Raw genomic sequence first — 12,248 nt, forward strand, 5'->3', positions numbered from 1 at the left:
ACGTTGTAAACTAGGTCAAAAAAGGTCGTTCGCGGCCGAAAATCAAAAGCAACCCTTGAATCACTCTATGGATGTCACGGGTAGCTTTATTATGACAAATAGGACCTGTAGGGACAGACGAGATGTAATTAGCACACGTAACTGTAAACAATTCAGAACTTTGTTTCTTTGTCCTTCTTGTTTTGTTGATGTAATAGGGGAAATTAAGAATACGACTTTTGTTCTTCTTCTATTACGTAGTCAGATGTTATCTAAAATTCCATAATTTTGTTCATGTTGTCATTATCAAAAGCATTCAACTTCTTGGCTGAATCTCTTTATTGCCAGTAATACTTTCTTCAAGCAAATTGGGGGTGATTCCATGGAAGTCTTGGTTAATCTTTTTCATGATGTGTTAATCTAGACGCAGTAGAATTTAGGTAAAAACTATAATAAAATATTTCATATCTGACATTATTGTGTTGTAGGATTGAGTAAATTGTTTCAGTTTTAGTTGTTGTTCTCCCCTTCTTTTTTGCCTTTGAAAGGGGGTGGAGTGATGGTTGGAGATGGCAATCCAACCTGTCCGAAGAGGGGTAGATTTTGACTGATTTTTTCAAGTTTATGTACACACACACACACACACACAAGCTCTGTCCCACACACATACACACACAAGCTCTGTCACACATAAACATACACACACAAACACACCTTGCATACGACCACTCAAGTATTCATCACCAAGCATAACCAGATCTTTTCACTGCTGAGCAGTGTGATAAGATCCCTACTTCTGCCAATTCTGAACATGCAACACAATGGTTGATGCTTGACCTCTACATAGTTGTTTGGCTCATGCTATGCAAGTTCTGGTTGCTGCCAAGCGAAAAACCTACTATAAAGGCCATCAAGATAGCTCACTGACAATTTCATGTTAAAAGGACCTTTGGATGTCACGGGTAGCATTCTTGTGACAAATAGGACCTGTGGCGATAGACGAGATGTAATTAGCACACGTAGGTTGGGAGTTTGAGTGAAAAACAACTTAAACCTAGTCAAAAAATGTCATTCAGGGGTGAAAATAAAAAGAAGCCCTCAAACCACTCTATGGATGTCACAAGTAGCTTCCTCATGAAAAAATGACCCGTGGGGATAAACGGGATGTAATTAGCACACGTAGGTTGGGAGTTGGAGTGAAAAACGTTGTAAACTAAGTCGAAAAAGGTCATTCGGGGCCCAAAATTAAAAGCAACCCGTGAACCACTCTATGGATGTCACAGGTAGCTTTATTATAAAAAATAGGACCTGTGGGGATAGACGAGATGTAATTAGCACACGTAGGTTAGGAGTTAGAGTGAAAAACGCTGTAAACAAGTCGAAAAAGGTTGTTCAAGGTTGAAAACGAAAAGAAGCCCATGAACAACTCTATGGTTGGAACGGGTAGCTTCCTTGTGATAAACAGGACCTGTGGGGACAAATGGGAAGTAATTAGCACACGTAGGTTGGGAGTTGCAGTGAAAAACGCCGTAAACTTAGTTGAAAAAGGCCGTTTGGGAGCGAAAATGTGCATCAAGCCCCAAACCACTCTATGGATGTTATAGGTAGCTTCCTTGGGACAAATTGGACCTGTGGGGATAGAAGGGATGTAATTAGCACACGTAGGTTGGGAGTTGTAGTGAAAAACGCCGTAAACCTAGTCGAAAAAGGTCGTTCGGGGCTGAAAATGCAAAGCAACTCCCGGACCACTCTATGGATGTCACAGGTAGATTTCTTGTAACAAATAGGACCTGTGGGGATAGACGAGATGCAATTAGCACACGTAGGTTGGGAGTTGGAGTGAAAAATGTCGTAAACTTAGTCAAAAAAGGTCGTTCGGGACCGAAAATGCAAAGCAGCTCCTGAACCACTCTATGGATGTCACAGGTAGCTTCGTCATGACAAATAGGATCTGTGGGGATAGGCAGGATGTAGTTAGCATATGTAGATTGGGAGTTGGAGTGAAAAACGCCATCAACTTAGTCAAAAAAGGCCTTTCGGGGCCAAAAATGCAAAGCAATCCCCGAACCACTCTATGAATGTCACGAGTATATTGCTTGTGACAAATAGGACCTGTGAGGACAGATGGGATGTAATTAGCACATGTAGGTTGGGAGTTGGAGTGAAAAATGCCGTCAACTTAGTCGAAAAGGTCGTTCGGGACTGAAAATGCAAAGCAGCCTCCGAACCACTCTATATATGTCACGAGTAGCTTCCTTGTGATAAATAGGACCAATGGGGATAGACAGGATATATTTAACACACGTAGGTTGAGCGTTGGAGTGCAAAAATACCTTCAACTTGGTCAAAAAAGGCAATTCGGGGGGCGAAAATGCTAAGCAGCCCTAGAACAAGCTTAACAATGAGAATGATCGTATAGATGGGTCCATTTATAAGATTCTAGATGGTTTGGATTGACTAATCAATGGCCTAAATTTGGAATTGTCACAACTTATATGCAATAGTCAAAACCATTTCAATGATCTCTCAGTACAATGAAACATTTACTCAACAACATGATATTTCTGCTAAATATGAAAACCAAGCAGGGTCGTAAAGAACCAAACTGAAGAGTAGGCCCAATTTAACCTTCATGTTGACCTTCAATCATCTTTTGGTTTGACAAATAAGCATTGCCAAGTTGTTTTACAAAGTAATTTTATGTCATTACTGCTGCATATGTTGCACAACCTTACATTGATTGTCATTTTTAAGGGGCTAAATTTTTTCTCATTATTGTTGAATATGTTGCACAACCTTACATTAATTGTCATTTTTTAGGGGCTAAATGTTTTCTCATTATTCCTGAATATGCTGCACAACCTTACATTAATTGTCATTTTTTAGGGGCTACATTTTTCCTCATTACTATTGAATATATATGCTGCACAACCTTACATTGATTGTCATTTTTTAGATGCCAATAGACTTTTACTCATGTGCAATTTGCGTTATTTATGTTCCTAACATTTTAATAATGTTAGTTTCATTTTCAGAATATTATTGTTGAGGGATGAAACTACACCTCAGTCAAAAAAAAATTTAAAATAATGAAAAAAATCCCTTTATAGATCTATTAACTTTTTTTTTTGGCATAGAAATTTTGTTCAAATGCTATATGGAACTAATGGATGTAATTTTTGTTTTGTAGATGGATTTTTTCATAGACGTGTGGATCTTTCATTTTTGTGGATAGAGGATAATTTAAACTTTTGAACAATCCCTCGTTTTTGTCGTCCTCTGCTTTTTGTGTAGAATTTGGATGGAACTTATATTTATTGCCGTGGTATGTAGATTACCTTTTGTCGTGGTACATATTACCATGGTAATTTGTACCATGCCAAATGGTCATTTCGCATAATAGTAAATATATTTTTGTATACGGATGACATTGTTTTGGTATGCTTATTTGTTATGTATGAAGTTATTATTTCCAATTGGAATATATACTTGGTTTGTATAGAAGTTGACATTATAAGTTATTCTTTTTTGTTTGATGGTTGTAAGTGAAATATGCACTACGGAATGGGTGATAATATATACATACTGTTTTTGTTTTTATGCCTGTTACAGGTTGCGGTGGATACATACAGGTCGTGGACAAATTAATTAAAAAAAAAACATAAAATGATGTTTTTGGCAACTAAACAATTAGTAGCCAAAAATGAAGTTAAATATTTTTAATGACTAAATAGTTAGTAGCTAAAAAAGAATTAAATATTTTAGCGACTAAATATTTAGTAGCCATTTAAAAACACTTTAGGCGACTAATTATTTAGTAGCCAAAAAAAGAAAGAAAAAAAAAAAACTTTTGCCGACTAAATATTTAGTTGCCAAAACATAAGAATTATATTATAGGCTACTAAAACTTTAGTAGGTAAAAAAATTAAACTTTAGGCGACTAAACTATTTAGTAGCTAATTAATAAATCGGACTTTAGGCGACTAAATATTTAGTAGCTAATAAAAGTTAGATGAACAAAAAAATATATATATATATATATATATATTCGCGACTAAAACTTTGGTTGCCCTAGATACTTCAAGTTTTGGCGACAATTTTAGTAGCTGAAAATGCGATTTAAATTAAATTAGTAGATTTTAGTGAATAACTGATTAGTTGCCAATTTAGCCTCATCAGCGACTAAAGATTATTTTTTGACCAATACTTTTACTTTTGGCAACTAAAAAATTAGTTGCCATTTATAGGACTTTTGGCGACTAAATATTTTTCAGCTGCCAATACCTTTCCCGACAATCTTCCCGTGACAAATCCGGCGACCAAAATATTTAGTCGTGAAAATGTTTCGGCGACTAAAATTTTACTTTTGACAACTAAAAATTTAGTTGCTAAAAGTGTAATTTCTTATAGTGGGAAATATTTACATTTGATAAATATTGCACACTTATGTGAGATGTGAGGGGCATGAGATTTATTATGAGTCTCGTTTCGATAATTTGAATTATTCTTTTTGTAGAGTTCTTAGTATATATCATTCATAAAAAATAAAAAAATATATAAAAGATTAGATTAAGCAGATAATCCTAAGCTTTTTATTTTATTGAGTTTGTCTTCAAATATTTTTTAAATATGCCATCTATTTTTTTATTTGTGTAAATAAATATAATAAATTAAAAAGATTACAATTATCGAAACGATTTTATTATTTTCATAGATTATATATACAAAAGATCAAATAAAATAAATAAAATAAACGATTCGTATTACCAAAATAAGAATGCTTCATGTTCTGTCATGTTTAGATTAGAACTTGACAAAAAAAACCCAACAACTTTGCTATAATCACACTCATTTACACTTCTAAACACACACCCAGAGAAAGAGTTTGTGGATCCCACGTAAGACCCATTTACATTTCCAAACACCCTCTCTAAGTAGGGAAACACTCTCTCTAAGATAGGGTGACTGTTGTGCTTTCTGTATATTAATTATTGTTGTGCAGATAATGATTTTATTTTGATAATTGAAATTATTTATTTTTTAAGATACACCGACCACAAATCTCTATAAAAATAAAATTAATCGAATGTCGATAGTCCTATAAAAAAGTAAAAGGTTTTGGATGTAGAATCCTGAAATAATGCAATTCAAACTCAAAAATTAGACTAACTTTTCAGATCCCAATTTTTTTATATGTAGGGGTATCGTGTACTAGTTTACACGCATCAAACTAAATCCCTATATCCCAAATAAGTCTACCGAAATAACACTACAAAAAATGAAGGTTGTAGAGATGAAAATTTAGGGACAAAATTATTTTTTAGAGACCAAATATTTTTGTTGCGAAAAGTGCCATTATTATATTTTTAGAACCAAAAATTAGACATTAATGATTACTTATTATCCTATTGGGACTAAATTTTTTGTCTCAAAAAATAAACCATTTTGAAACCAAATTATTTTGTCCCTAAAAGTCTATTTATTAGTGACATTTTTAAAATTTTATCGCTAAAAGCCTTATTTTACACTTTTCGAAACGACCTTTTAGCGACTATCTCCATGACGATAGAAATTAATACCTCAATGTCTTTTGTAACAAAATTTAAACTTTTAGAAGTCAAAATATTTAGTTTCTAAAACTCTTATTTATTATAAGATTTAACTCCTGCGATCTGTGCCCCCAAGAGTTTTTGCTGTTGAAGGGAGGGAGCAAATCTTGAAATCCCAAGCCTTATCCACCATGTCTAACCCTTGGGAATCTTTTTTTTAAATCAAATGATGTAGCAATGTATTGAAATATTTAAAGCAAATCTCTCTCTTATATTTTCTTTAATCGTCTATCAAGTATCTTATTTATACATCATTAAATCTAAAAAGTAAGTCTACAAATAAACTGTATATTCTTCATCCCAAAATTCGCTTCGTTGCCCACACAACAGCCAGCCTGCATCACTCGCTTTGTGGTGTTTACTCTCATAGAGTCTCATTTCCTTTGCCAAAAAAAAAAAAATTTAAAAAAGAGTCTCGTTATTTTCATTTTCTACCCAAAGGTTTAAAAGAAAAAATAAATGATGCGAAAAATGAAATTATGAAAGCAAAATTTTCAAATTAAAAAATGGAAAAAACGTGGCAGCTTGAATTGGAGGGGGCTCGAATGGGTGTTGGCCGGTCATCTGCCTGGATGACTGGTCAGACGTCTGCCCAGACGACCGGATGAAAGATTATTTACTGCGGTTATCACCTTTGTCGACTGCGACTGTCAACCTCCTCGTCGAACGACCAGCAAGGTGAATTTCGAGTCATTCGAACCAACCTCATATTCGGGCTACCAAGCATTGCTTTTAAAAAATGGAGTCAAAAGCTTCCAAAACATTAAAATGAAAGTAGGTATTTTTTTTTTTTTTTTTTTTTTTTCTAATGACCGGGAACCTCCAAGGCCGGGCCCATTTATGACCCGACCCTACAAGTCAATTCGGGAAGAATGTCAAGGAACCCCCTCCTCGGTTCCTCAATTGTAGTTAAGGGCTATAAAGAGGTTGATATAAGCTTCGAAACTGAAACTTTTGATCATGCAAATCGTTACCTTACCAACCTATCGAACCCTGCGGGTTAAAAAGAGAGTAGTTATGTAAAAAGCCAGTATAAAATGCAACTCATGCTCATAGTGGAGCAACGTTTGCACTTTTCACTCAAAAGGCTTTATTTGTTTCTTGTGATTTTGCTTTCCATTAACTCCCCCATCCAAAGTGATGCAACTTTCTTAAAGTCTTCGTATATGTGATTTATTAGCATCAACGAAGATACATATGTTAAATAAAATAATAGAAAGAAACAAAATCACATTAGTATTCATTTTACCAAACGAGAAAGAGTTTAGTAGAAAAGCTTGGCATGCGTAGTGAAAAAGGGGATTCAATTATATGGATAAAAATGAATGAGATTTTGAATCTAAAATAACTAAATAAAATTAAAATTTAGAATTGTTAGGTCATAAATTCAAATTTGAAACTTTTAGAACAATTATTTCAAACTCTCTATTTTCTTGTCCAAAAAGATGACAAAAAAGATCATATTATCCCTATCCATATCTATAGGTCTATTTGTCCACTTGTGCGTTACTACCAGTAACGGCTTAAGGATTTTTGAGGCCTTAGACTAAAGGTTAAAATTAGGCATTTTTCTATTATGCCTATTAAAATTTGAGGACTTCAACAATAACAATCTTCTTAGATTTTTTTTAGTGGGTCGTAGACGACTAATTGAGTGACTTAATGGTTGAGCTACATCTAACAGCTGTCATTTACTGTTTCTGATTGCAACCTTCGACGAATTTTTGGCATCCACGAATTTTTTTGAGACAATTAATAGTCATGTGTGAGAATAGAGAGAAAGTAAAAATAGAAAAGTATAAAGGTGAAAATGAAAAAAAAACAAATCTTTAAAAAAATACATTGTATTTCTCATCAATATATTTCATTAACCGTGTTCTTATACCCAAAACAAATTAATTATTGGACTCAATACCAAATACACTTATAAAAGTGGACTCATATAATTTTTTTTCTAAAATTTAATTAACATAATAACTATTAATTATAAATTTTAAGTTTTAATATTATATTACAAGAATTAGAACAATTTTTTTTTCTTTATTTTTATTTTGGTATAACGAAATATTTCGTTAGAGCATTCCAAACAAAAATGTGTCCAACAAAAAATAAAGTGAAATTGTCCTTTGCAGTATGATCTGATCTATCAGCTCGTTAGTAAAACGAGCACAAATAACATTTAAGCATTCCGCTCAGTTTGTCTTTCATGGGACAATTACTCTACAGTGAGATCTTAAAAAAATTATTACATATACCCGGAAAATTTTATAATTTTTATTATTAATATTGATAAAATTTATAATTAATTTGTAATTATTGTTAAAGTTTTAAATTTTTCCTTCCTTCATTTCTTTGCATTTTTCAGCAGTGGTACGTGGTTGTAGGCCAGTGATTATTTGCGGGTCTGAAAATATTGTTCTATATTTTTCAAAATAAAAATTCTCTTATCAATAGGTAATTATCAAATTATTTCTTAAACTCTGTACTGAGTGTTATTTAATTAACAAATATTAAATTGAGAAATTATTATCATGACGCCACGTAATTTTTGCTAGTAGCATAACCTCCTATATACTCGCCCAACCACTAATGAGGTTAAGGAGAACAAAGAGCACTACTTTGCCAAACAAAGCTCAATGTTTTAAGCTGACCCGTCTTAGAAACGGTGTCGTCCAGTACCGAACACAAATCAACCCGCTTTGGTATTGCTGGGTGACTAGTTGGTAGTTTGAAATACAGTCACGTGGTGACTTCATAGTAATATAATTAGTACAGAAGGTAAAATATTAATTATTTATATTGAGTGATTGTAAAAGTATGAGATGACATAATGAATAGTGATTAATAAGGGTTAAGAAGTATGGATACAAATACGGATGCGAAACGGACACAGATAAACGGTGGCGGAATCAAGAAATTAAATCAGATGAGACACTTATTAATTATAACATTGAAAAGTTTTACAGAAATATTTCACATAAAGTTTTACGATTGACTTCAAGAAAAAAGATAAATAAATAATATTATTTGTAATCAGTTTATCATAGATAATATATATAAAAAAAAGCCATGGATATTAGTTTTAAAATAAATTATATAATAATAAAATAATTTTTTATACCAAATATAAGTAAAAATTCAATAATATTGCATCATCATTGACATATGATATTATCAACTAATAGTAAAGAAACACATGGAGGATGAACAACACATGTCATAATGTAACTAACCTTGTAATAAATTACATATCTTTATTGAGATTAATTATGTTTGCATGTCAATAATAATAGACACCAACATTATATTGAAAATTTCATAAATAATAATAAGACTTATCATAATCTCTTTATTTTCAATCAAAATAATAATTATTGTTATCATAATTTAAAAAATGTCATTGACATTTCACTCTAAATAATATTTTTATAAATTATTTTACTTAAAATATTTTCTCATGTTTGTTTAAAAAAAAAAATCCAAAACCCAGGGTACGTGACCCTCTAGACCCTCTTTGCCTCTACCGTTGGGCATAAAGACACAGGACAAGACGATTTCAAAAAATAAGGATATGGGCACAACCCGAAGACAAGGCAATAAAATATATTTTTATTTGCTATTAATATTACATTTATAAACAATCAATATTAATAAAAATTAATTATAATTTTATTTTTTTGAAATATTTCTAAATTAATACTTACAATTTATATATTTTTGTATGGATGATTTATTCAATATTTAAATTTTTTTTAAAAATATATTAAACATTTAACATTCATTAAAAACATTGAAAAAAATTGAAGAAAAAACAACTTGATAGGTTCTTAATTTATTGGGTTAATTACACTAATAGTCTCTATAGATTGGAACTTGTGTCATTTTGGTCCCTGACTTTTTAATTATGACACATTTGACCTTGAATTTTGAATCTTATTCCAAATAAGGACAATTGAAAATATTATTAGATTTTTCAAGGGTAAAATCATCAATTTGATAAAATATAAACTAATTTAACAAAAATAAATGTCAAAAAAATATTTTTAATTTTTTTAAAATTATTTTTATCCACAATGATAAAATTATGTAAAATTAATAAAAATTACATGATTAATTTTTTTAAATTAATTTTACATGACCATCATCCAAACACACAATAAAAATTAATTTAGTAAAAAAAAAATAAATGTCTAAAAAATTTATCAATTTTACATAATTTTATTTTTAGTAGGTAGAAATAATTTTTAAAAATTCAAAAATATTTGTTTGACATTTATTTTTGTGAGATTAGTTTATATTTTATCAAATTGACAATTTTACTTTTGAAAAATCTAATTATATATTCAATTGTCCTTATTTGGAATAAGATTCAAAATTTATGGTCAAATATGTCACAATTGAAAAGTGAGAGACCAAAGTGACACAAATCCCAAACTATAAGGACTATTTATATAATTTATCCTAATTTATTCTCCATATCCCTTAAAAATAAATTAATTAAATAAAAAAAACACACCATATAATATGTCCCATACATATCTCTAAAATGTCCGCATATCTGATACAGATGCAATACTTACTCTAAAGTATCAATACTTTATAAAATAAAAAAATATTACCACATAATACTCGGATGGTATTACAATTTTCGTTCCTATTCAGACTCTTGACAAAAAAAACACACACACAAAGACAAGTTCCATACACAGACTCGCTCAGTATAAATCCACCTGTTCACTCTCTCTGGCACACACTCCCTACTCTCTACGCTCTCCTCCCCAGTGATTACCTGCACCCGTAACCAAACAAATTGAAAAGAGGGATTCTGGGCAAAATGTCGTCAGAACACGGCGACCGACGACCGGCTAGTAGGATCCAACATGGAGGGAGCCAACAGCCGGAGCCGGAGCTGGCATGCCCTCGATGCGAGTCAAGGAACACAAAGTTCTGCTACTACAACAATTACAACCTATCTCAGCCCCGCCACTTCTGCAAGTCCTGCCGCCGCTACTGGACTCGCGGTGGCACCCTCCGCAATATTCCTGTCGGCGGCGCCACCCGCAGGAACCCCAACAAACGCTCTCGGACCACCACCACCACTCCACCTTCTTCTTCTTCTCCTTATTCTTTAACCTACTGCGACCCGAACCCGGAACCCATCAAAACCGACACGGCTTCTCTGCTGTTTGCCGATGTGAACCTTCACGAGAACGTACCCGGAACCGAGAGTTTCAGTTCGTTGCTGAACCCGCCAGGATCAGGGTCCGGGTTCTTCGCTTTGGAGAGGTTCGGGATCGGGCTCGGGACCACCGGGTCTGGCTTTCGAGAAATGGGGTTTGGGCTCGGTGACGACGGCGTTTGGCATACGGAGGAGGAGGAGCAAGTTGGAGTTGGCGTTGGCGGTGGCGGTGGCGGTGGTGGTGGGAGTGTTGTTTCTTCTGATGGTTGCAACATGTGGCAGATAGGGCGTGTTGGTGAAGGAGGCGGGTTGGCCGATGGGGATTGCTTTGGTTGGCCGGATCTTGCTATTTCCACTCCAGCCAAAGGTGGTCTCAAGTAATACTTCTGCTGCTAATTTTTATTTTTCGTTTTTGTGTTGTCTTAGAAGTTATTGGTTGGTAGGGATACTGTCCTGTGTTGTTTCAACGATGTTGTGATTGGTAAAAGAGGTGATATTTATAATTTTATATTAAGTGATTAAGAGATATGATAATTTGTAATGGATAAGTAGTATCATCAGGTGCGCCCCTTGACCAAAGAATAATTTTTCTTTCTGTGAACGTTGTCACTGTTTTTGTCGGTCATATACATATCTAAATATCATATTATTGTTAATACATATTAGGGTTCGAACTTTGAAGGTGTCATTTTACTGCCGGGTTTTGTTTTGTGGGTAGACAACCACCATAGATAGTTGTCTACAATACGGAAGCTATTGGCAACTTGACAATTTCCTGGTGTTTCATTTTTTTTTTTTTAATTATGAAATTTGTGTAAAAATGACACTACAGATGTCTTTTGGTTGTTCGTCAAAAATGCCACTAAGGCCAAACAGGTCTTTAATGGAGGCTTTGTTGAGAATTCTAGTGAAAGATGGACTTTTGGGTCTGTATGCAGGCTACTGTACAACACTGTCGAGGAATTTGCCACTGTAGCTAAATGGTGAGACTACTCTAAGCTTAAATAAAAATGAACGGGAAATTTTTTTTTTTTTTTGGAGCAGTCAAATGAGACCTAACATTATCAATAATTCTAGAACCTTAGAAAAATTAACCTGGATTTTATTCTTGAAAAAAAAAATGCGCAGAGTGTATATTTAAATTTAGGGTAAATTACAAAGGCACTTTTAAGATTTACTTAAATTACAAATTATCTCCTGTAGTTCTAGAAATTACATTATGCCTCCTAAGATTTCTAATTTCATAACAAATAGTCATCAAGTTGATTAATAGATTTTAATAATGTTAAAATTTTATTTTAACAAATAATTCAAATAATTTTATTATTATATAGGTGAACCGTTAGAAATTATATTTTTTTAATTAATTCTGTTAAATAAAAAATTTTGACAAAAAAATATTTACAATTTTCAAAAATTCTGACTCAAGTCATTTCTGAAATGGATCTTGTCCACTCAATTTCATCTTGGATAACATTTTA

At 32.7% G+C, this 12,248-nt stretch overlaps 1 protein-coding gene across 1 annotated transcript; it reads left to right on the forward strand.

The window, feature by feature from the left end:
* The first annotated feature begins 10,048 nt into the window (after positions 1-10,048).
* LOC114260577 (dof zinc finger protein DOF5.8) lies at positions 10,049-11,455 on the forward strand. The gene has a single exon (XM_028200723.2). It carries the CDS (start codon positions 10,423-10,425, stop codon positions 11,146-11,148), a length of 726 nt encoding a protein of 241 aa, XP_028056524.2. The 5' UTR covers positions 10,049-10,422; the 3' UTR covers positions 11,149-11,455.
* The last annotated feature ends 793 nt before the right edge of the window (positions 11,456-12,248 follow it).

This window comes from Camellia sinensis, chromosome 6 (assembly GCF_055761805.1).
Source record: "Camellia sinensis isolate YWXY chromosome 6, ASM5576180v1, whole genome shotgun sequence".
Lineage (NCBI taxonomy): Eukaryota > Viridiplantae > Streptophyta > Magnoliopsida > Ericales > Theaceae > Camellia > Camellia sinensis.

Excerpts from the sequence above, each read along its gene's own strand:
- LOC114260577 (XM_028200723.2), top strand. The coding sequence starts at position 10,423 with ATGTCGTCAGAACACGGCGACCGACGACCGGCTAGTAGGATCCAACAT.